The sequence below is a fragment of the Balaenoptera musculus genome, chromosome 6, assembly GCF_009873245.2.
Source record: "Balaenoptera musculus isolate JJ_BM4_2016_0621 chromosome 6, mBalMus1.pri.v3, whole genome shotgun sequence".
Taxonomy (NCBI): Eukaryota; Metazoa; Chordata; class Mammalia; order Artiodactyla; family Balaenopteridae; genus Balaenoptera; species Balaenoptera musculus.
Genome location: NC_045790.1, coordinates 84,368,127 through 84,391,577, shown reverse-complemented (window position 1 = coordinate 84,391,577; position 23,451 = coordinate 84,368,127). Strand labels below are relative to the sequence as shown.

At 37.6% G+C, this 23,451-nt stretch overlaps 1 protein-coding gene across 5 annotated transcripts in view; it reads right to left on the bottom strand.

Moving 5' to 3' along the window:
• The window catches only part of STX17 (syntaxin 17), a 96,703-nt gene that overhangs the window by 14,557 nt on the left and 58,695 nt on the right, over positions 1-23,451 (bottom strand). For all 5 annotated transcript variants that reach the window (XM_036856625.1, XM_036856624.1, XM_036856629.1 and 2 more), the window contains exons 5-7: positions 16,940-17,055; positions 16,811-16,861; positions 212-298 (exon numbers count right to left, since the gene is read on the bottom strand). In XM_036856625.1, coding sequence (XP_036712520.1) covers positions 212-298; positions 16,811-16,861; positions 16,940-17,055 — 254 coding nt within the window. The remainder of the gene's footprint in view (positions 1-211; positions 299-16,810; positions 16,862-16,939; positions 17,056-23,451) is intronic.

The window sequence follows — 23,451 nt, the reverse complement described above, 5'->3', positions numbered from 1 at the left end:
TCGTTGAAAAAATTTCTCTCCCAACAGAATGAATCTTAGAGCAGAATATTACAAGAGCCATTGATTTCTCACACTACCTATGTGTCATTTCTTCCTTATTTTCTTAATTGCTGGTTCCCTCAACATTAAAGAGAGCAGATCAATTGGGTTAATACTAGGGATTCCTGAGAGCCAGAGTACCATTGATTTGTCAGCAGGAGCAGAATCTTACCTTCCCCAAGTTTTTGGTTCCCTCTTCAACATTCACAGCAGCACTGTTGACATGGTCTTCAACGCTGTCAATCTTCTCCTGCTGAGACTAGATGCAAAGGAATTATGAGTGAGCATTCCTGCTGGGGAGCAGCAGTCAGCCAATACACACTATTTTAATTCCTGTAATCAGAGCCCTGGGTACTGCAGCCTTGCAGTCTTAATAGCAGTTCATTAATAGCATCTGATAAATGATGTCGAAAGTACAAATTCACTCATATGAAAAAAAGAGGGTGACTTAATTATTAGATAAGAAGAGGGTGGCACCTTTATAGGAGAAACATCTCACACTAAAATTCAATCAAACATACAAACATATTATTCTCCAAATGAATCCACTTTCCAGGAGGAAAAATATCTAAGTAAGCATTTACATGTCAGGTTGGGTTTTACAGAAAAAAACAAAAACAAAATCAAACCAAAAAGCCTTTCTAACTTACCTTCTTTGAAGATTCAGTTTAAAACAGGCAAATTTCCTTAGGAGTTAAATGCCCTTGATCCAATAAACACAAATTATTATACTTTAGGAATAAGAATATAATATGGCTTGATCTGCCATGAAATTGTTCCACCTGTGATATGCACTAGGGAGTAGTGAATGAATTTACTGTCCTATGTTTTACACCTGTACACTTTAATACATTTTAAAATCGTGACAAGTTAAAAGGTTTCAGATCCAACATATTAATAAAGCATTCTACATAAAAAGGCAACACCTGTGCTGACACAACAGAAACTCATGGAATCTCCGGGTAGAAGGAATGTTTAGGTCATTGAGTGCAATTTTCCCCTCAGCTGTGTGAAGCCTCACTACACTTCTGACAAGTGGCTACTGAATCTCTGCTCAAACACCTCCAGTGACAGGAACTCATTACTTGACACAGGAACACACTTTCATTTATTAAAAAAAAATTTTATTTTATTTTATTTATTTATTTTTGGCTGTGTTGGGTCTTTGCTGCTACGTGTGGGCTTTCTCTAGTTGCGGTGAATGGGGGCTACTCTTCGTTGCGGTGCGAGGGCCTCTCGTCGCAGTGGCTTTTCTTGTTGTGGAGCATGGGCTCTAGGCACGCAGGCTTCAGTAGTTGTGGCACACGGGCTCAGTAGTTGTGGCTCACGGGCTCTAGAGCACAGGCTCAGTAGCTGTGGTGCACGGGCTTAGCTGCTCTGTGGCATGTGGGATCTTCCCAGACCAGGGCTCTAACCCGTGTCCCCTGCATTGGCAGATGGATTCTTAACCACTGCGCCACAGGGAAGTCCCACACTCCCATTTTTAAATGAACTTATTTATACGAAATTTACATATGATAATACGCACCCAATTTTTAGGGCATATACTTTGATTAGTTCTGACAAATGTATAAACCCATGTAACCACGATCACATCAATATATACACTATTTAGTTTTTGTTTTTTTTAATTCACAGAAAAAACAAGAGGATCCCTTTTTGATCCCAGCTAAATTTCAACTTCTACAATGACTGTGAAATAATTCAACTTTAATCCTGAAGTATCTGATTGCCCTTATATAACTGACCTCTTCATTTATACTGAAGCGATTATAACTAACACACTGTTCTAATTCCAATCATTTCATTTGAGAACATGAAACCCAAACAACACATCTAATTTTTCTCCACAGTTGCTTCCTATCAGTATCAATGACATTCTTTCCCTTCTCATATCCTTTTCACTACTGGACCTTTACATGGTATCCCTTCCTTCCCATATTCTCCACTACTATCTTGACATCCCTAACACAATCCCTAAAAAAGTTCTTTATCAGTTTTCCTTCCAACATCTCTGTCAGAGCAAATACAACAGTGGTTCTCATGCATGAGTGTGCACCAGAATCACCTGGAGGACTTCTCAAAACACAGGTTGCTGGGCCCCATCCCCAGAGTTTCTGATTTAGAAGGCTTGGGATGAGGCCTGAGAATTTGCATTTCTAATGAGTTCCCAGGTGATGCTGATGGTGCAACTCCATGATTCTCATACTTTAAAAACCACTAGCATCTATACACCATAGGATTAAGGGCACAACCTTTGGTCAGATGTCCTGTGTACAAATCCCAGCACTATCACTGTGCACCCTTGGACAAATTACTCGAGCTCTCTAGGTGTCAGTATTCTCATCTGCCAACTGAGGATAATGATACTTACACCTCACAGAGCTGAACTGAGGATAAAATGAGACAGTGTCTGTAGAGTATGAGGGTAAAAATTTGAAAAGTCATTGTATCTTCCCAAGAAAGCTTAACTCCCATCTTTTCTATCAAAAAATATATCAACCTTTTTCCTGTGATGCTTGAAAATATCTGGGGCACTAAAACATTAAATCTCTCCTAGCATTCACTCATTCATTCATTCAATTTTTATTTTCCTCAGACAATAAAACTTCTTTTATGTTGGCTTTCTTTTTCCAACCCAAAGAGGCATCAAGTGCCAGTGCTTGTAATATTCAACTTGTCTTGATTTCTGTCATTATTTCTATTTGGGACACCCCCAACACTTTCAGTTCTTGCTGGAAAGTCTATGCTAGCAGATAAATCACAGGTATAAAATATCAACCTTCATATCTTGACTAGTTGAGGAGTAGAGGGAAAAGCCAACATGTCTCCTTTCTCTCAGCCCCAAAATAATTCTGCCACGATGGGAGAGGCTGCCAGGATTATTGCCATTTCTATACTCCAAGAGTGATTTCAAGACCTCAAGAGACAAAATATTTTTAATGCTTTTTTCTAAAAAGGTTGGATACTGAAGCTCTATGACCTTTTTTCAATAAAGTGAAATTTTAAAAAGTTTTTAATATTTTTTTCCAAGGGCGTGGAGTCAAGATGGCAGCATGGGAGGACGCGGAGTTCGCATCTTCCCACAACTAGGGCACCTGCCGGACGCTGGTGGGGGACCTTGAAGCCCAAGGAGATGGGAGGAACCCCCAAGCGACTGGGTAGGATGTGGGGGGCAGTGAGGGGGGAGGAGAAGTGGAGGCCGGACAGGACCGGTGCCCCTGAGGGGTGGCTGGGTGAGGGGAGGGGTTCTCACGCCTGGAGGGACCCTCAGGGGCTTGGAAGACCAGGGGAGGCGCGGTGGGCATCTCCCCTGCTCACTTGGGCCCCGGGAAGCCTGCTGGGCTCCTGAGCCTGGTCCTCTGCCCTCTGGGGCCCCCTCCGGCCGCATGGGTCCTAGGGGCGTGGTAGGGAGGGAGGGGTAGAAGAGGAGGAGAGGTGGACAGTGGACAGGGAACCCTCTGGGACCAGAGGATCAGGGGAAGCACTGCAGGCATTTCCCCTGCCCACTCGGCCCTGGGAAGCCTGTTAAGTTTCCACGTCTGGTCCCCTGACTTCTGGGGCCACCCTCTGGTCACATGGGTCCTAGGGGCATAGGAGTCGGGGGGAAGAAGAGAGGCTAACAGGGAGGGACGCTTGGGATCAGAGGATGGGGGAACACGCCTAGCATATCCCCAACCCACTCGGGCCCAGCGATCCTGCTGAGGTCCCGGACCTGGTCCTCTGCCCTCCAAGGCCAAGGGCACTCCTGGGCCCCTCCTTTTCCAGCCCTGTGGGACCTAAACATAGGTCCCGCCCACCACCTAAACCCCGCCCCTGCCTAAGCCCCATGCCCCACAGCCAAGGCCTTTTCCGGCTTTTTTTTTTTTCCTCCTCTTTTTTGCTATTGTGGTTGTTTTACCTTCTGGTTGTTGTTTCATCTGTATATATTTTTTTGATAAATTTATTTATTTTATTATTTTTGGCTGCGTTGGGTCTTTGTTGCGGCACGTGGGCTTTCTCTAGTTAGGGCGAGCAGGGGCTACTCTTCGTTGCAGTGCACGTGGTTCTCATTGTGGTGGCTTTTCTTGTTGCAGAGCACGGGCTCTAGGCACACTGGCTTCAGTAGTTGTGGTGTGTGGGCTCAGCAGTTGTGCCTTGTAGGCTCTAGAGCACAGGCTCAGTAGTTGTGGTGCATGGGCTTAGTTGCTCCGTGGCATGTGGGATCTTCCTGGACCAGGGCTTGAACCTGTGTCCCCTGCACTGGCAGGTAGATTCCTAACCACTGTACCACCAGGGAAGTCCCTCATCTATATTTTTATTTTTTCTAACATATCTGTTAGTTTTCTAATTTATTTTATTTTTTACTCTTTGTTATTGTTCTGCTCCTTTTTTTTTTTGCCACCCTGGACGGCTTGCAGGATCTAGGTTCACAAGCCGGGGGTCAGGCCTGAGCTCCTGCGGTGGGAGCTCTGAGTCCGAACCACTGGACTAACAGAGAACCTCAGACCCCAGGGAATATTCAACAGAGTGAGGTATCCCAGAGGTCCTCATCTTGGCACCAAGACCCAGCTCTACCCAACAGCCTACAAACTCCAGTGCTGGAAGCCTCAGGCCAAACAACCAGTAAGACAGGAACACAATCCCACCCGTCCAAAAAAAAAACAGGGATGACAAAAAATATGTCACAGATGAAGGAACAAGGTAAAAACCTAGAAGACCAAATAAATGAAGAGGAAATAGGCAACCTACCTGAAAAAGAATTCAGAGTAATGATAGTAAAGATGATCCAGAATCTCTGAAATAGAATGTAGGCATGGATCGAGAAAATACAAGAAACGTTTAACAAAGATCTAGAAGAACTAAAGAACAAACAGAGATGAACAACAAAATAACTGAAATGAAGAATACACTAGAAGGAATCAATAACAGAATAACTGAGGCAGAAGAACGAATAAGTGAGCTGGAAGACAGAATGGTAGAAATAACTGCTGAGGAGCAGAATAAAGAAAAAAGAATGAAAAGAACTGAAGACAATCTCAGAGACCTCTGGGACAGCATTAAACACACCAACATTTGAATTATAGGGGAGCCAGAAGAAGAAGAGAAAAAGAAAGGGTCTGAGAAAATATTCTAAGAGATTATAGTGGAAAACTTCCCTAACATGGGAAAGGAAATAGCCACCCAAGTCCAGGAAGCACAGAGAGTCCCATACAGGATAAACCCTAGGAGAAACACACCAAGACACATATTAAACAAACAAACAAAAATTAAATTCAAAGAAAAAATATTAAAAGCAGCAAGGGAAAAGCAAAAAATAACATACAAAGGAATCCCCCTAAGGTTACCAGCTGATTTTGCAGCAGAAACTCTGCAGGCCAGAAGGGAGTGGCAGGATATACTTAAAGTGATGAAAGAGAAAAACGTACAACCAAGATTACTCTACCCAGCAAGGATCTCATTCAGATTTGACGGAGAAATCAAAAGCTTTACAGACAAGCAAAAGCTAAGCAAATTCAGCACCACAAAACCAGCTTTACAAATGCTAAAGGAACTTCTCTAGGCAGGAAACACAAGAGAAGAAAAAGACCCACAAAAAAACCCCAAAACAATTAAGAAAGTGGTAATAGGAACATACATTCAATAATAACCTTGAATGTAAACGGACTAAATGCTCCAACCAAAAGACACAGACTGGCTGAATTGATACAAAAACAAGACCCATATATATGCTGTCTACAAGTGACCTGCTTCAGACCTAGGGACACTGAAAGTGAAGGGACAGAAAAAGAGATTCTATGCAAACGGAAATCAAAAGAAAGCAGAAGGAGCAATACTCATATGAGATAAAATAGACTTTAAAATAAAGAATGTTACAAGAGACAAGGAAGGACACTACATAATGATCAAGGGATCAATCCAAGAAGAAGATATAACAATTATAAATATTTGTGCACCCAACATAGGAGCACCTCAATACATGAGGCTAACGCTAACAACCATAAAAGGGGAAATTCACAGTAACACAATAAGAGTAGGGGACTTCAACACCCCACTTACACCAATGGACAGATCATCCAGACAGAAAATAAATAAGGAAACACAAGCTTTAAATGACACAATAGACCAGATAGATTTAATTGATATTTATAGGACATTCCACCTGAAAGTGGCAGAATACACTTTCTTCTCAAGTGCACACGGAACATTCTCCAGGATAGACCACATCTTGGGCCACAAATCAAGCCTTGGAAAATTTAAGAAAACTGAAATCGTATCAAGCATCTTTTCTGACCACAATACTATGGATTAGAAATTAGTTACAGGAAAAAAACTGTAAAAACCACAAATACATGGAGGCTAAACAGTGCACTACTGAATAACCAAGAGATCACTGAAGAAATCAAAGAGGAAATAAAAGAAATACATAGAAACAAATGACAATGAAAACACAATGATCCAAAATCTACGGGACTCAACAAAAGCAGTTCTAAGAAGGAAGTTTATAGCAATTCAATCTCACCTCAAGAAACAAGAAAAAATTCAAATAAACAATCTAAACATACACCTAAAGCAACTAGAGAAAAAAGAACAAAGAAAACCCAAAGTCAGTAGAAGGAAAGAAATCATAAAGGTCAGAGCAGAAATAAATGAAACGGAAACGAAGAGAACAACAGCAAAGATCAATAAAACTAAAAGTTGGCTTTTCGAGAAGATCAACAAAATTGATAAACCTTTAGCCAGACTCATCAAGAAAAAAAGGGAGAGGATGCAAATCAATAAAATTAGAAATGAAAAAGGAGAAATCACAGATAATGCAGAAATACAAAGGATTATAAGAGACTGCTACAAACAACTATATGCCAATAAAATGGACAACCTGGAAGAAATGGACAAATTCTTGAAAAGGTACAATTTTCTAACACTGAACCAGGAAGAATTAGAAAATATAAACAGACCAATCACAAGTAATGAAATTGAAACTGTTATTAAATCTTCCAACAAACGAAGTCCAGGACCAGATGGCTTCACAGGTGAATTCTATCAAACATTTAGAGAAGAGCTAACACCCATCCTTCTCAAACTCTTCCAAAAAATTGCAGAGGGAGGAACACTCCCAAATTCGTTCTATGAGGCCACCATCACCCTGATACCAAAACCAGACAAAAATATCACAAAAAAAGAAAATTACAGACCACTATCACTGATGAACATAGATGCAAAAATCCTCAACAAAATACTAGCAAACAGAATCCAACAACACATTAAAAGAATCATACACCATGATCAAGTGGGGTTTATCCCAGGAATGCAAGGATTTTTCAATATATGCAAATCAATCAGTGTGATACACCATATTAAAAAATTAAGGAATAAAAAACATGTGATCATCTCAATAGATGCAGAAAAAGCTTTTGACAAAACTCAACACTGATTTATGTTAAAAGCTCTCCAGAAAATGGGCAAAGAGGTAACCTACCTCAACATAATATAGGCCATGTATGACAAACCCACAGCAAACATCATTCTCAATCATGAAAACCTGAAAGCATTTCCACTAAGCTCAGGAACAAGACAAGGATGTCACTCTCACCACTCTTATTCAACAAAGTTTTCGAAGTCCTAGCCACAGCACTCAGAGAAGAAAAAGAAATAAAAGGAATACCAGTTGGAAAAGAAGAAGCAAAACTGTCACTGTTTGCAGATGAAGTAAAACTGTCACTGTTTGCAGATGACATGATACTATACATAGAAAATCCTAAAGATGCCACCAGAAAACTACCAGAACTAATCAATGAATATGGTAAGGTTGCAGGATACAAAATTAATGCACAGAAATCTCTTGCATGCCTATACACCAACAATGAAAAATCAGAAAGAGAAATTAAGGAAACAATCCAATTTACCATCGCAATAAAAAAATAAAATGCCTAGGAACAAACCTACCTAAGGAGGCAAAAGACCTGTACTCAGAAAAGTATAAAACACTGATGAAAGAAATCAAAGGTGACATAAACAGATGATGAAATATACCATGTTCTTGGATTGGAAGAATCAATATCGTGAAAATGACTATACTACCCAAAGCAATCTACAGACTCAATGCAATCCCCATCAAATTACCAGTGGCATTCTTGAGAATGCCAAATAGCCAAAGCAATCTTGAGAAAGAAAAACGGAGCTGGAGGAATCAGGCTCCCTGACTTCAAACTATACTATGAAGCAGCAGTAATCAAGACAGTATGGTACTGGCACAAAAACAGAAATATAGATCAATGGTACAGGATAGAAAGCCCAGAGATAAACCCACACACATATGGGCACCTAATTTATGACAAAGGAGACAAGAACATAAAATGGAGAAAAGACAGCCTCTTCAATAAGTGGTGTTGGGAAAACTGGACACATACCTGTAAAAGAATGAAATTTGAACACTACCTAACACCATATACAAAAATAAACTCAAAATGGATTAAAGACCTAAATATAAGACCGGACACTATAAAACTCTTAGAAGAAAACATAGGAAACACTCTTTGACAAAAACCACAACAAGATCTTTTTTGACCCACCTCTTAGAGTAACGAAAATAAAAACAAAAATAAACAAATGGGACCTAACGAAACTTAAAAGCTTTTGCACAGCCAAGGAAACCATAAACAAGACGAAAAGACAACCCTCAGAATGGGAGAAAATATTTGCAAACGAAGCAACTGACAAAGGATTAATCTCCAAAATATACAAAGAGCTCATGGAGCTCAATATCAAAAAAACAAACAACCCAATTAAAAAATGGGCAGAAGACCTAAACAGACTTTTCACCAAAGAAGACATACAGATGCTCAACATCACTAATTATTAGAGAAATGCAAATCAAAACTACAATGAGGTATCACCTCACACTGGTGAGAATGGCCATCATCAAAAGATCTACAAACAATAAATGCTGAAGAGGGTGTGGAGAAAAGGAAACCCTTTTGCACTGTTGGTGGGAATGTAAATTGATACAGCCACTATGGAGAACAGTATGGAGGTTCCTTAAAAAACTAAAAATAGAACTACCATATGACCCAGCAATCCCACTACTGGGCATATACCCTGAGAGAGCCATAATTCAAAAGGACACATGTGCCCCAGTGTTCACTGTAGCACTATTTACAATAGCCAGGACATGGAAACAACCTAAATGTCTAATGACAGATGAACGGATAAAGAAGATATGGTACATATATACAATGGAATATTACTCAGCCATAAAAAGGAACGAAACTGGGTCATTTGTAGAGATGTGAATGGACCTAGAGTCTGTCATACAGAGTGAAGTAAGCCAGAAAAACAAATATCGTATATTAACGCATATATGTGAAAGCTAGAAAAATGGTACAGATGAACCTATATGCAGGGCAGGAATAGAGATGCAGACATAGAGAATGGACATGTGGACACAGGCAGGGAAGGAGAGGGTGGGACGAATTGGGAGATTAGGATTGACATATATACACTACTATGCATAAAATAGATAGCTAATGGGAACATGCTATAAAGCACAGGAAGCTCAGCTTGGTGCTCTGTGACGACCTAGACGTGTGGGATGGCAGGGGGGTGAGGGTGGGTTGGAGGGAGGTCCAAGAGGGAGGGGATATAGGTATACATATAGCTGATTCACTTCATTGTACAGCAGAAACTAACACAGCATTGTAAAGCAATTATACTCCAATAAAAAAAAATTTTTTTTCACAAAAATCCTTTGGAATAATTGGAGAAAGGACCACAAAACAAAATGAAGCCTGAGATCACTGATTATTTGAACTGTAATATTCCCCATCACCGCAATCACCAGTACTTGATAAAGCCTATCTCACCCTGGACAGTAGTCCACACCTGTAAGGACATATTTACTGATATCAGGAAGCTTGCTTAAATAACGGCATGGAGATAAAGCAAAGCACAGACCAGTCCCTCTCCTGGGATCAACAAACAGTTGGCCCTCTTTCTTTTTATACCTTCTTCTTCCCCTATTTTGCTTGATTTGAATCTCAAATTTTGCCCATATCTTCAAATTCTATTCCTTGAGTAAGGAGGACTCAGTGATATAGTTAGACAATTATAGTTAGGCAGCAAATTGGTGTCAGAGTTGTCTATAACTGTCCATAGAATGCTAAACTAGACTCCATTCAGAGCTGAATCTGGTCACCACTTGTCCACTATGACCTTGGCTCTTTATGCTGGGCCAAACCATACATACATAACTTTATCCTGGTACAGCACACCAAGCTCCTAACAACAGTGGCGGCTCAGAAGCCTACGCACCACTATCTACCAGCCTTCCCTTTTTGCTTCTGATTTGCTTATGTTTGCTTTCATCTCCTAGGCCTCCCAAATCTGACAACCATTAAACCTCCTTTTTAACATTTGGCACCTCATATATGCTCTCAACATCCCTTTAACAATGAGTTAAACCATTTATGAGGGACACTGTAGTTTTCTCAAACTAATGTACAGACTTCTCCCTTTTTAAAGGAAAACAATTCTCAAAATACTCTAAGAATATGTCTATGGATTTTAAGAAACACTGAATTAGGTTTCCTTGTCTGCCTGAAAAAAATAACAGAATCTTAATAAGCAGTTATAGGAGCACCTAAGAGTCTGAAAAAAATGTGATTTATTAAGTTAATATTTGTCAAGTAGAATGTAATTTAGGCATTTGAAGTCAAAACTAATGAAGAATTGTTTTTCCCTTTGCTGGTAGTTGTGCAGTTTAATCAATGTGCTTGGAAAGCTACAGGTTTAAGAAGCTAATGCCAAAATTCCAGGTATGTTCCTTTATTCTTCACTCTCTAAATTCCAGCCAGCTTTCAAGGTCAGCTTTAGTCTTAGATCCCAACCAATTGAGCTATCTTGGTTCTGAACTCCAAAGATACATAATCTATATGCCTTAATTAACATGGAATCATATACAGAGAAAAGCCCAGAAACAAACACACAAACACTATGATATACAGGCAGAGTATACTGGCCTACAGTAGGCAATAAACAGAGTAGGTAAGTATGGTGTTGACATTAGGAGATTTTAGTAATAGGAAAGGGACTATAGGAACTATAGTACTAAAATGTCTAAAGGTATTGGTGGTGGCAAAGCAGAATACCAAGCAAAGAGGGAATCTAATAAGGGAGGGACAAAAGAAAGAATGCAGTGGGTCAGTGTGGTAGGGAAGGGAGTGGGAAATAATAGAAAATATCTCATGGAGTCTTCCCACCAATTTACAAAGCTAGTGTTGTTAACATCCTCAAGGTCGCATTGGTAATAAATGGAGGAATCTGATCTAATCTATTACAACCCAGTTTTTATGCATCGGGACTAAAACTTGATTATAAGAGCCATAAGGAATAAGACAAAAGGTAGAGACAAAACTGGACTAGTAGCAGTGGTGATGTGCTATTGAGCGAATGGCCCAGAGTTCTTCTAATTCCCCTTGACTAGAAATAGGGCTGGTTCCACAGTTACAGGAATAGAAGAGGGCACCTGAGCAATAAGGTTGAAGAAAAAAAGCATGGTGCCTAGTAGATATTAATTTATTAACATTTATTGGACCACATGTGGATCTCTCAATGGCTTTGCAAGTACTTTTTTATTGTGGTAAAAATATATATAAAATTTACAATTTTTAAGTGTACAACTCGGTGGCATTAAGTACATTCACAATGTTGTGTAACCATCTTGACTAAACTATAGGTTCTTTTTTTATACTATTCTCTATTCTTCATTGAGTTTGGCACAGTGTTATGCACATAGAAAGCACTCCATAAATACATGGTTAATTAGCCTAGATACTATCATGACCATGTGATGATAATGAGAGGATGTGGTCACTCTTGTTACGTTCCCAAATCATATGGTGTCTAAATGGAGTTTCTGTTGAGTGCTTGACAATGTGGTCATGAGAACTCACTCACCCTGGGAACAGTAATCAGGGGTTCTCCCTTGAGCTTTTGCCTAATAGCATTCTGTCTCATGTCCTTACACAGACTATTATAAATAGGACATTTGTATACAGCCATGGCTATACCCAAAGTTTTCCTGCACAAATCTTCCTCAGATTAGGGGTTAGGAGCTGCTTACATAACGTAATCAGAAATACAACTTGTTAAATGGCCACAAACCGTTAATTTCCCTTTCACGTGCCTATTCCACTGGAAGAGAAATGTATTCCTTTTGAATGAGAAGAACTTTGTACATGTTTAGTTTGTTTTTTATATCAACTTTGAGGTATAATTTACATATGCTGTAACTCATCCATTTTATCGTGTACATATCGATGACTTTTGGCAAATGTAAGTATTTGTGTAACCATACATGTACAGATTTTACAAAGTGCATTAGATCAGATTATGAGTTATAATAATTGAATAAATCTTGATTGTAAAAACAACAAATATTTTGGGATTTATATTGTATTATTCCCTTTTATATGCAAATATATTAACAGACTGTACAGATACCTAATTCAGAAATTTCAAACATTTTGCTGCTTCTGATTTAGAAGCATTAAAAAAAGGAAAATGCTTTTAACAATTTACTGTACTCAATTTTAGGCATTACATTTCAAGAAAAAAATCCACAAACTAGAAAACAAGCAGAGTAAGTCGCTAGTACTGAAAAGCTGAGAAATCATATTCTAGAAAGAATACATTAGAGAATCAAGGGTTCTTAAGAGAAGAAAATATGCTGAGGTGTGGTAGGGTTAGGAAGGATAATGTTGATCTCAAAGAGTTGAAAAACTTTTTGTTTTTTTTCCCTCTCCATTATGGTTTATTACAGGATATTGAATATAGTTCCCTGTGCTATACAGGGAACTATATTCAATAGGACCTTGTTGTTTATCCATTCTATATATAATAATTTGCATCTGCTAATTCCAAATTCCCAATCCATCCCTCCCTAGCCCCACTTACGCCTTGGCAACCACAAGTCTGTTCCCTATGTCTGTGAGTCTGTTTCTGTTTCGCAAATAAGTTCATTTGTGTCATATTTTAGATTCCACATATAAGTGATATCATGTGGTATCTTTCTCTTTCTGACTTACTTCACTTAGTATGATAATCTCTAGGTTCATTCATGTTGCTGCAAATGGCGTTATTTCATTCTTTTTTATGGCTGAGTAGTATAGAGAAAACCCTAATGACTCCATAAAAAAACTACTAGAAATGATAAATGAATTCACCAAGGTAGCAGGATACAAGATTAGCATACAGAAATCTGTTGCATTTCTTTACACTAACAATGAAATATCAGAAAGAGAAAGTAAAAAAACAATCCTTTTTAAAATCACATCAAAAAAAAAACAATTTAGGAATAAACCTGACCAAGGAGGTGAAAGAATTATATGCTGAGAACTATAAAACACTGATAAAGGAAACTGAAGATGATGCAAAGAAATGTAAAGATATCCCATGTTCTTCGACTGGAGAAATTAATATTGTTAAAATGGCCATATACCCAAGGCAATCTACAGATTTAATACTATCCTTATCAAATTACCCATGACATTTTTCACAGACCTACAATGAATAATCCTGAAATTTATATGGAATCATAAAAGACCCAGAATTGCCAAAGCAATCCTGAAGAAAAAGAACAAAGCAGGAGGCACAACCTTCCCAGACTTCAGACAATACTACAAAGCTACAGTAATCAAAACAGTGTGGTACTGGAACAAAAAAAGACATATGGATCAATGCAACAGAAAAGAAAGCCCCGAAATAAACCCACACGCCTACAGTCAATTAATCTTCGACAAAGGAGGCAAGAATATACAATGGGAAAAAGACAGTTTCTTCAGCAAGTGGTGTTGGGAAAGTTGGGCAGCTGCATGTAAATCAATGAAGTTAGAACACATCCTCTCACCATACACAAAAATAAACTCAAAATGGCTTAAAGACTTAAATGCAAGACTGACCCCCGAAAATTCCTAGAAGAGAACACAGGCAAAACATTCTCTGACATAAATTGTGGCAGTTTTCTTAGGTCAGTATCCTAAGGCAATTGAAATAAAAGCAAAAATAAACAAACAAGACCTAATCAAACTTATAAGCTTTTGCACAGCAAAGGAAACCGTAAATAAAAATGAAAAGACAACCTATGGATTAGGAGAAAATATTTGCAAACAATGCAACCAACAAGGGATTAATTTCCAAAATATAAAACAGCTCACACAACTCAATAACAAAAAAACAAACAATCCAATCCAAAAATGGGCAGACGACCTAAACACATTTCTCCAAAGAAGACATGCACATGGCCAATAGACACATGAAAAGATGCTCAATATCGCTAATTATTAGAGAAATGCAAATCAAAACTACAATGGGGTACCACCTCACACCGGTCAGAATGGCCATCATTAAAAGGTCTACAAATAACAAATACTGTAGAGGGTGTAGAAAAGGGAACCCTCCTATACTGCTGGTGGGAATGTAAATTGGTACAGCCACTCTAGAAAACAGTATGGAAGTTCCTCAAAAAACTGAAAACAGAGTTGCCATATGATCCAGCAATCCCACACCTCTGCATATATCTGAAGAAAACTGTAATTTGAAAAGACACATTCACCCCAATGTTCATAGCAGCACTATTTACAATAGCCAAGACACGGAAGCAACCTAAATGCCCATAGACATAGTATCATGTCATCTGCATACACTGACAATTTTACCTCTTCTCTTCCAATTTGGATATGTTTTATTTCTTTGTCTTGTCTGATTCCTGTGGCTGGGCCTTCCAATGCTATGTTGATTAGAAGTGGTGAGAGTGGGCATCCTTGTCTTATTCCAGATTTTAGTGGGAAGGCTTTCAGCTTTTCACCACTGAGTATTATGTTGGCTGTGGTGAAAAACTTTTATATGGTAAAAAGACCAAACTTTTTCAGGATATGGCTCCAGAGGGCAAAAGTACTAGAGGGCAGTTATTAAGGGTAGAGTTTACTTTACATACGAAAAAACTTCTAAGAGTTAGAGCCTCCAAATGGAATGGTTGTATCCTTGCACTGTTATTGTTCAAAAAGAGGCAAAAGACCATCTATTTGAGAAGTTGGGGCAAGAGTAGAAGGATTAGATTAGTAGGCCTCCTAAGTCCTTTCCAATTCCAATTCTGAGATTGTGTGATCTAGGAACTTCTTCTAATTTAAAGCCAGATATCAGGGAAACCATACCTCAAAGATGTACAACCCCTAAATCATGGTTTGACCAAGAACAATGAACTAAACCCAGACAGAAGCATACGCAGAAACAGACTTGCACCTGTATATACATACGTATACACACACACACACACACACACACACCCACCCCTTCCCACAATTCCTGGGAAGGAAAAATAAGAATAACTTATAAAAATAATGACAAAATCTGTTCTATCTTTCCCACCAAATCTACTTTATGTTCCCTAGTCTATGTTAATAGTATCACTGGCTACCCGATTATGCAGAATAAAGCCTTAATGTTTATTTTCTTTGACTCTTCCATCTTCCTCCAATTCCTACTAAGTCTACCCCAGAAATACCTCTCAGCTGTCTTTTATCTGTATACTTGTGTTGCCATGCTCTCAGTGAAACTCCTGCAATTGATTCCTAAGTTCCTTCCACCTATAATCTCCTCCTCCCTAGGGCTATTATTCACACTGCTAACAGTGATCTTTCTGAAGCACAGGCTATCACATCACTCAAATCTGCTCAAAAATCTACTGGCTCCTTGATACCTACAAAGTAAAGTTCAAATTCTTTGGTATGGCCTTCAATGGCATCTCAATCTCCTTGCTTAGTTTGCCCATGGTATCTTATGCTTTGGTTACACTGTAGTTCTTGTCATTCCTGAAAGGCTATACCCTTCTCTACTCCATGTTTTTGTTTAGATGTCTTCAAATGCACCCCCTCATTCCCTCCTGTGGAAATTTTACTCATTTTCCAAGGCTCAAGCAAATGCTACCTATCTTGTGACACTATCCTTAATGCTTCTATGTCACAACCCCTGGCTCCCTCCCTTGGAATTAAACAATTCTCCTTGGAGCCAATAATACTTCTTTTCATACCTTATTTTTGCATTTAACAATAATGCTTGAAATTTCAGTTTTGGGTGGGTCCAAGCTTATGGCCACCCATTGTAAATCCTTAAAGGCAGACAGCAGGCTTCATTTATTTCTATATCCAACCTTGTCAGAACCCCAATACCAAGTACCTTTTGTATAAAAAGTGCTTAATAAATGTTTTTTTTTTTAATTGAACTGGGATTTGAGGACAGTTAGACTTCTGTCCATGGCTCAATACCAGTCTTAAAAATTATAAATTCGGGACTTCCCTGGTGGCGCAGTGGTTAAGAATCTGCCAATGCAGGGGACACGGGTTCGAGCCCTGGTCCGGGAAGATCCCACATGCTGCAGAGCAACTAAGCCCATGCACCACAACTACTGAGCCCACGCGCCGCAACTGCCGAAGGCTGCATGCCTAGAGCCCGTGGTCTGCAACAAGAGAAGCCACTGCAATGAGAAGCCTGCACACTGCAACGAAGAGTAGCCCCCGGTCGCCGCAACTAGAGAAAGCTCGCGCGCAGCAATGAAGACCCAATGAAGCCAAAAATAAAAAATTAATTAATTAATTAATTTTTAAAAAAAGAATAAAGAGGCTTAATTTTTAAAAAATTGTAAATTCTATTAAAATTCTAATCAGAAGCCTAGTGATTGATAAAAGTCTCTTATCCTATTAATCTAACATCTCTGAGCCAAAAACAGTTATATACTTACATTCACTAGGAGAGAGAAATCAGTGACCAGTTGGCTAAGTTCAATTAAGTCCTTAAAAAGAAAGAGAAAGAGGAAGTTACTTACTTTCATGCCTCACAGCTACCAAAAGGAAAATCATTTTTAACATACCGCTTCTAAGGTTTCCCATGATTCTGCAGCATTTTGATCTCGAGGAATTTCAGGCAACACATATATCTGAGTCATACTCTGAGGATCAGCTTCATCTTCAGTAGTGTGAAATGTTCCTGGATGAACATAGCCTCATGTTTAGAGTTTATCTGCTTTGTTAGAAAGACGGTAGAATGAATCAATTCCATAAAACAACTACCATGTGAAATGCTTACTAACAATTCAGGCTAAAAGTAAATTGATTATGTATCTATGGGCAAGTTAGTTAACAAATATTTTTTCTTTAATTATTCTACAAAGTCATCTAAAAAAATTGCTACAAATACTACTTACACGATCTGAATAACTAGGGCTAGATGTGGAAGTAGCACAAAGTAGAACTATTCTATTTGGCCAATGTTCTATGAAGAGATACCCAGTAGATATAAGTTTAACACTTTTCATTGCTAAATCATTAACATTTCTTTGGCTATTTTAGTAATAAACATCAGATTCACAAGATTTTAAAAGTAGGGAAGTGATGTATTTTTAGCAATGAAAATCAGTCATTTTTGGTAACAATAAATTTGTCATCAAACTAACATCTCTTACCATATGTACCTTTTTGCACATATTGCCATCCTCCTTCTCCTCAGAGTAATTTTTCTGGCCCATGCCTCCATTGCTTCTATGTCTTTTCTGGATTTTAAGAAGTCATCAACCCATTAAGGCTTTCCTCATTAAACACTGCTATAAAGATGAATTAATTTATACTCCAAACTCCATCTTCAAGTCTTTCTTATTTCCTTCTATTGGTTTTACCAATCCATTCATTAAACTGGTATTTATAAAATGCCTACTATATGCCAATCAGTGCGCTAAGGTAAATCACAAAACAGTTCCAAGTCATAGTGGTTAGGGGTATGGGCCTAGTCAGAAAGACCTGGGTTAGAATCCTAGTTTGGCTATTTACTACCTCTTTGACTTGGGAAGGTGTTTCACCTCTTTGACTTATTTTCCTCATTTGTAAAATGAGGTGGTATTTATTTTGCACTGTAGCTGGCTTATCTATTAAGAACAAGTGGTTAATAGTTACTACTACTGTCACTGCTACTGCTGCTATTGTTAATGGAACTTACTATATAATGTGTGATATAGACATGTTAACAGGCAAGTTCAGTATAGTCCGACAAGAACTATGATATGGGTAAGCATGGAATGCTATGTGAGCACCAAAGAAAGGTATTTAATCTAGACTTGTGGAGGAAGAGTGGTCTGAGAAGGTTCTGAAGCTGAAGCCTGAGGATGAACAGAAATTATATAGCTGAACTGGGGCAAGGGTAGAGGGGGAAGGAGAAAGTATTCAGGCCAGGGAGAAAAATATTTGCATAAGTTTGGGAACTGAAAGGAGTCAGTACAACTGAAGCATAGACTATGACAAGAGAAAGCAAAGGTTGAGGCTGGAAATCTAAGAGGACATCATTTACGGCATTGTAAACTATATTAAAGAGTTTTGTCTTTCTCTTAAGATCAATATGGAACTTTTAAAAGCAGTGGGAGACTATTGGGAAGCTGAGGGTGCCATAATCAGATTTCAGATTTCAGATTTAGAAAGGTAACCACAGCTGTAGTGTGAACAACAGATTAAGGATGGAGTTGAAAGGTGAAAACTTAAAGAGTGAAAAACCAGTTGGGAGGCTTTTCAATGTGTCTGGTGCAAAATGATGATGGTGTGCTCAAGGATAGTGGCAGTGGAAATGGAAAGAAGAGATCTGAAGGTCTACTTCCCTTTGTCTTCCTTACTGCAAGCTCAAAACACCTACCACTTTAATATTTTCTGAGCACCCATTATGTATTGTGTTGAGTACCAGGGATAAAAAAGTGAATACAAAGTAGCTGCTCTCAAGGAACTTATATTCTAGCAGAGAAGACATACAAAGAGACAATCCTGAAACAATAAGAGAGTGCACTGATATCTAGATAAATATAGATACATATAGTATTTATGGGAGTTTCAAGCTGGGGATGGCATCTGACCTAGTTTGGTGTGGTGTGCACCAAACTAAAAAAGGTGATCTTTTCTACTGGCCTAAGAAGATAGGAATATAAATTCTCGGTGGAGAGACCAGCATGAAAAAGGTCCTCAAAAACAAAACAAAACAAAACAAAACCAATATAGCTTAATATAAAATCAGCAGTCTGGTCTTGCCAAAGCATAAAGTAAAAGACATACAATATAGAAGTGGTATTTTATAAAACTGCATTACAAACAAAAACAAAAACAAAAACAAACTGCATTACTATTTTACTTTCAAAATTTGAGAATGTTTTACCTCTTGAGGAAAAAAACCCATTTGAACTGTTTAGAAAGGGCACAGTCAGTTGATTAAAAGTTAATTTGTAGGCTTATTAGAATTGACAGTGTTCTTTTAATTTTGAATCTTCACTGAAATGAATACATTTCCCTACCTTAAAGGAAGAGCAAAAACATCAAATACAGAATATGCTTTACATTACAACATATAGCAAATATCCAACATTTTAAAAGCTCTGATTTTTACAAATGCTTAAAAGAGTAATTTACCCTGTCTTAAGTTATCACATAAAAATACTTCTCACTTCAATCAAAGTAATTACTCTAAGATCTTTCTTCTACTTAATATTGCTTTTGTAATAAGAGCTCCCAACTTCTTTAATAGGATGATGAATAGTGATAACTGTTATCATTAACAGATCAAATGTAAAGCAGAACTTTATAAACATAACACCACTCAAGAGATTTTTTTTAAGCCATAATCTTCGTTCTGTTAGAGAAGATTCCAACGAAATATGCCAGGATATATAACAAAATAATTATTATTATCTTGATTACATAAATTCTTGATCTAAAAAATGAAGGGATGGGAAATGTTTGACATTTTAAGCAAACACAAAAGATTTCCCTCAGTGAAAAAATAAAAAATGTTTAAGTCATTTATGTTTCACTTGAAACCAAACTGCGTATGCATCTTAGTTCAAATGGAGTCTTAGAACAAAGAAATCTGTTCTCTTCCATGGAAAATCCTGCTGTAAACTTACAACTCGGAACATCACTAATCAATTCGAGGCGTGACTAACAACTGAGAAAGGAATCTTTTAATTTCTACAACTTCCGTAATTCATTTATTCCAGCTTGTATTAAAAATCACTATATCTCAGTGATCATCCATTGACTTTGAACTTTTACAAGTTGCTACAGACATGATGAGGCAAAACACAGAGATAGCTTATAGCTGCAGGAAAGATGGCTAAAGAGTTCTTATCCTGTCCACAGAAGTCAAAATTGCTATTGTTTTATATGACATAACAATCTCAGTTCCATCCACTTGCAAACAACTGCAAGTGTAAAGGGCACATGGACTATACGTATCACTCACCAGTGTCTTTCAAATTCTATTTATAAAACATTATTGACTATAAACTCAAATAAACATTAAGATATTTTTAGTTCATGTGAAAAATAAGTTTAATAACACGGACATAAGACTTCTCCCTTCTATGTGTCTAAACATATTCTCTCTCTGCCCCTCACCTTTCTCCATACATCACGAAGGGCAATGATTCTAGTAAGAATTACAACACAATATTTAAGGAATTTCTACTAAATTTTACTACATTAGAAAAAGTTCCATTACAAATCTAAGTTAATTCAAAAGCATTTCCTGAGTTCTTTCATGTTCTAACAGCTTTAACATAGTGACATTATTTTACTGATCATCTACATAAACCTACCCATCGAAATAAGATGACTTCTAAATCATGGCTTAACTAAGCTGCAGAGGAGAATTTTTAAGAATATTAAAACCAATACAAAACACACCTTCTGAATAATATACAAAAGCATCTACATGATTTACAAAACTGTTCAATACAAGTGTATATATATACCTGTGATAAAATCTAATATTTCATTAAATTCAATATGCTGGTCTGAAGTTCCCAGAAGTTCTAAGGTTGGATTCTTTCCTTTTGTGAATATTTGTTTAAAATGTAACAAGATTCTGTTTCTATTGCACTGATGAAATGTGTGTGCTGGATGGGGAGTAAGAAAGACAAAGACAGAGAGAAGCACTGGTTTGCTCTGTATGCCTTGATACACCTTTCTAAATATAAAACAAATGTGTAGGCTCATCACTTCTCTTGGTGGGAGGCAATATGCTAAAAATGAACTAGACACACAAGAGAGAAAGAAGGGAGTTTCTCAGATCAAGCAAGATCGGCAGAGAAGATTTGCTTTAGGAACTCTAGGAATCTGGACAAAAGAAACAGCAAAATCATCACAGCTTCCCCCTAAACTTAATAAGCTTCTTTCATTCTCCAGAGAACATAAAACATTCTATTCTACTTGTTATTTCTATCTGTAAATGAAAAACTATTTTTGTATTTTGATCTCAGTCATGGAAATGTGGCAACATTGCTTCTGAATCTCTGTTGATGTCTCCAACCAATTTATTTATAATCAGATTGAATTTTTAAAGGAAAAAGTATTTTAAGGCACTTAATTTCTGTGCAAATCAAACACATATTTTCTGTATAGGCTGTCATTACTATTATGAGTACCTAAAGCAAAAATAAGAAAAAAACAGCACAGGATAAAAACATGTAGAATGACAGAAAAGAGTCTACAGCTAGAAGAAGACCACACATGGAGCAAACCCAGTTCTTACCCCACTATTAACGTCTTATGTATTAGTTGCTCTCTTTCCGTTATTCTTCTTCTTTCCCACCCTCTCAATTACTTGTTAATAATATTTATGGATTTAACACAACCTAGTAGAAACTTCACATTTGGTGAAATACTCAGGCATTGGGTGAGACAGTTAATTTTAACTGCTTAATGCTGGCAATGGATTCAAAGTCAAAGCACAATCTGACCAGCAGACAGTTCAGAATTTGAAACTATACACACTGTTTTAGGTATAATTTAGGTATCTGATTTTATAAATAGAATGACTGTTTCAATTAAATCAGCACTAGATGCAGAGATTTAATTTTGTAGTTTCTCTCAGTGGCAAGTGATTAGTTCTTTAGCTAATTTGGTATTCCATGAATTGAGAAGTTTGAGAACCAACAGAGTTGGAAAACAAATTTCACCTATTTCTTCTCCCTCATCCTCTGGCTCTGCCCCAATCTTCTTCACTTCCTCCGTACACATGATTCCTCAAATTTTGCCAACATTTTTTTTTAACACCAGTCAGCTCCCTACAGAGAAAGTTAATTGCCAGCAAACTGGGTAAACTGCCTTTTTCTAATAATCACCCAATTCCTCTGATGACATATAAACCCAAATTTGTTGAGCCCGAACAATCCTACTGGTAGAAACACAAACAATGCAATACTAAAATGCAAATTAAAGCTAGAATACTTAAATAGAACTCAAAATTTTTGTTTGCTAGGGAATTGCTGGTGATAGCAATTCAAAACTAAATAGCAGAAGAGACTGATGCCAGTGACTCTTTCCAGAAAATCCAACATTATCAGTGTTATTACTGTCATCACAACTGTCACAATGTCTGGTAAATAAGATGACTCCTTAATCTCATGGAACTTATAAGGCCCAGTTTCTCTATACACAAACATAAAGTATAGGTTTGCACTACATGGTAAGAACAGCATTCAGCTGCATCATTATGGAGGTGATAATTACATATGAACAAGATGATGTAAACAGTAACTACAAACTATCAAAAAGCATTCTTCCCAAACACTCTTTGACCAAGGTTGAGTGCTAACGTCTCCTTCTCCCCAGAACAACACTTTAGGCAGTGTTGTTAGGTAGTGGTTATCGACAGAGTGAAGTGATTAGACCACATCTGAAATTATAAAATTGTCTCTAAAAAGATGTTTATTCATTCATATTTCTAAAACATTTATTAATGGTCCACTATGTGCCAAGTACTATGTATTATGTGCTTAGGTACTAAGGAGGCAATAAAAGCAAGATTACCCAGAAACTCTGGATGGTGGCCTAAATGTTTATTTTATTTTTTAAAAAAATTTCCCTGTAAAACTGGATCATTAGCACTGAAAATACAGCGTTAAAAATAATCTGGCTTTGGAGACAGGGAGTGATATAGGAGCCTCCCAACTCCTAGGTAAATAAAAAGAGGAAAACGGGTCAGCTGTAACATCTCTCAGATTGTATTCTAATTTGTAATTTATTTATACCGCATCTTTTCCATAAAGTTTTAAGGTGGCTTAGAACATATATAAACTGTAACAAGATGGCATAAATTAAAAAGAGAAACTCTAAAACAAAAATGGAAATACAAGGGCAGCAGTTATAAAACAAAGCCAGGAAAGTTCAAAATTTTGGCTTTTGGCAATTAAAAAATTTAGATTTAAGTATCCTAGTAAACAATACAAGTAGAGAAATCTTATTAGTTATGCCATTCAATACCCAGAAGAATAAAAAAGATTAATTGTTTTGAAGTACTACTACCTATTAAACCAAGAATTTTTTTCAGGGTTCCTTACACAGACATTATACAATG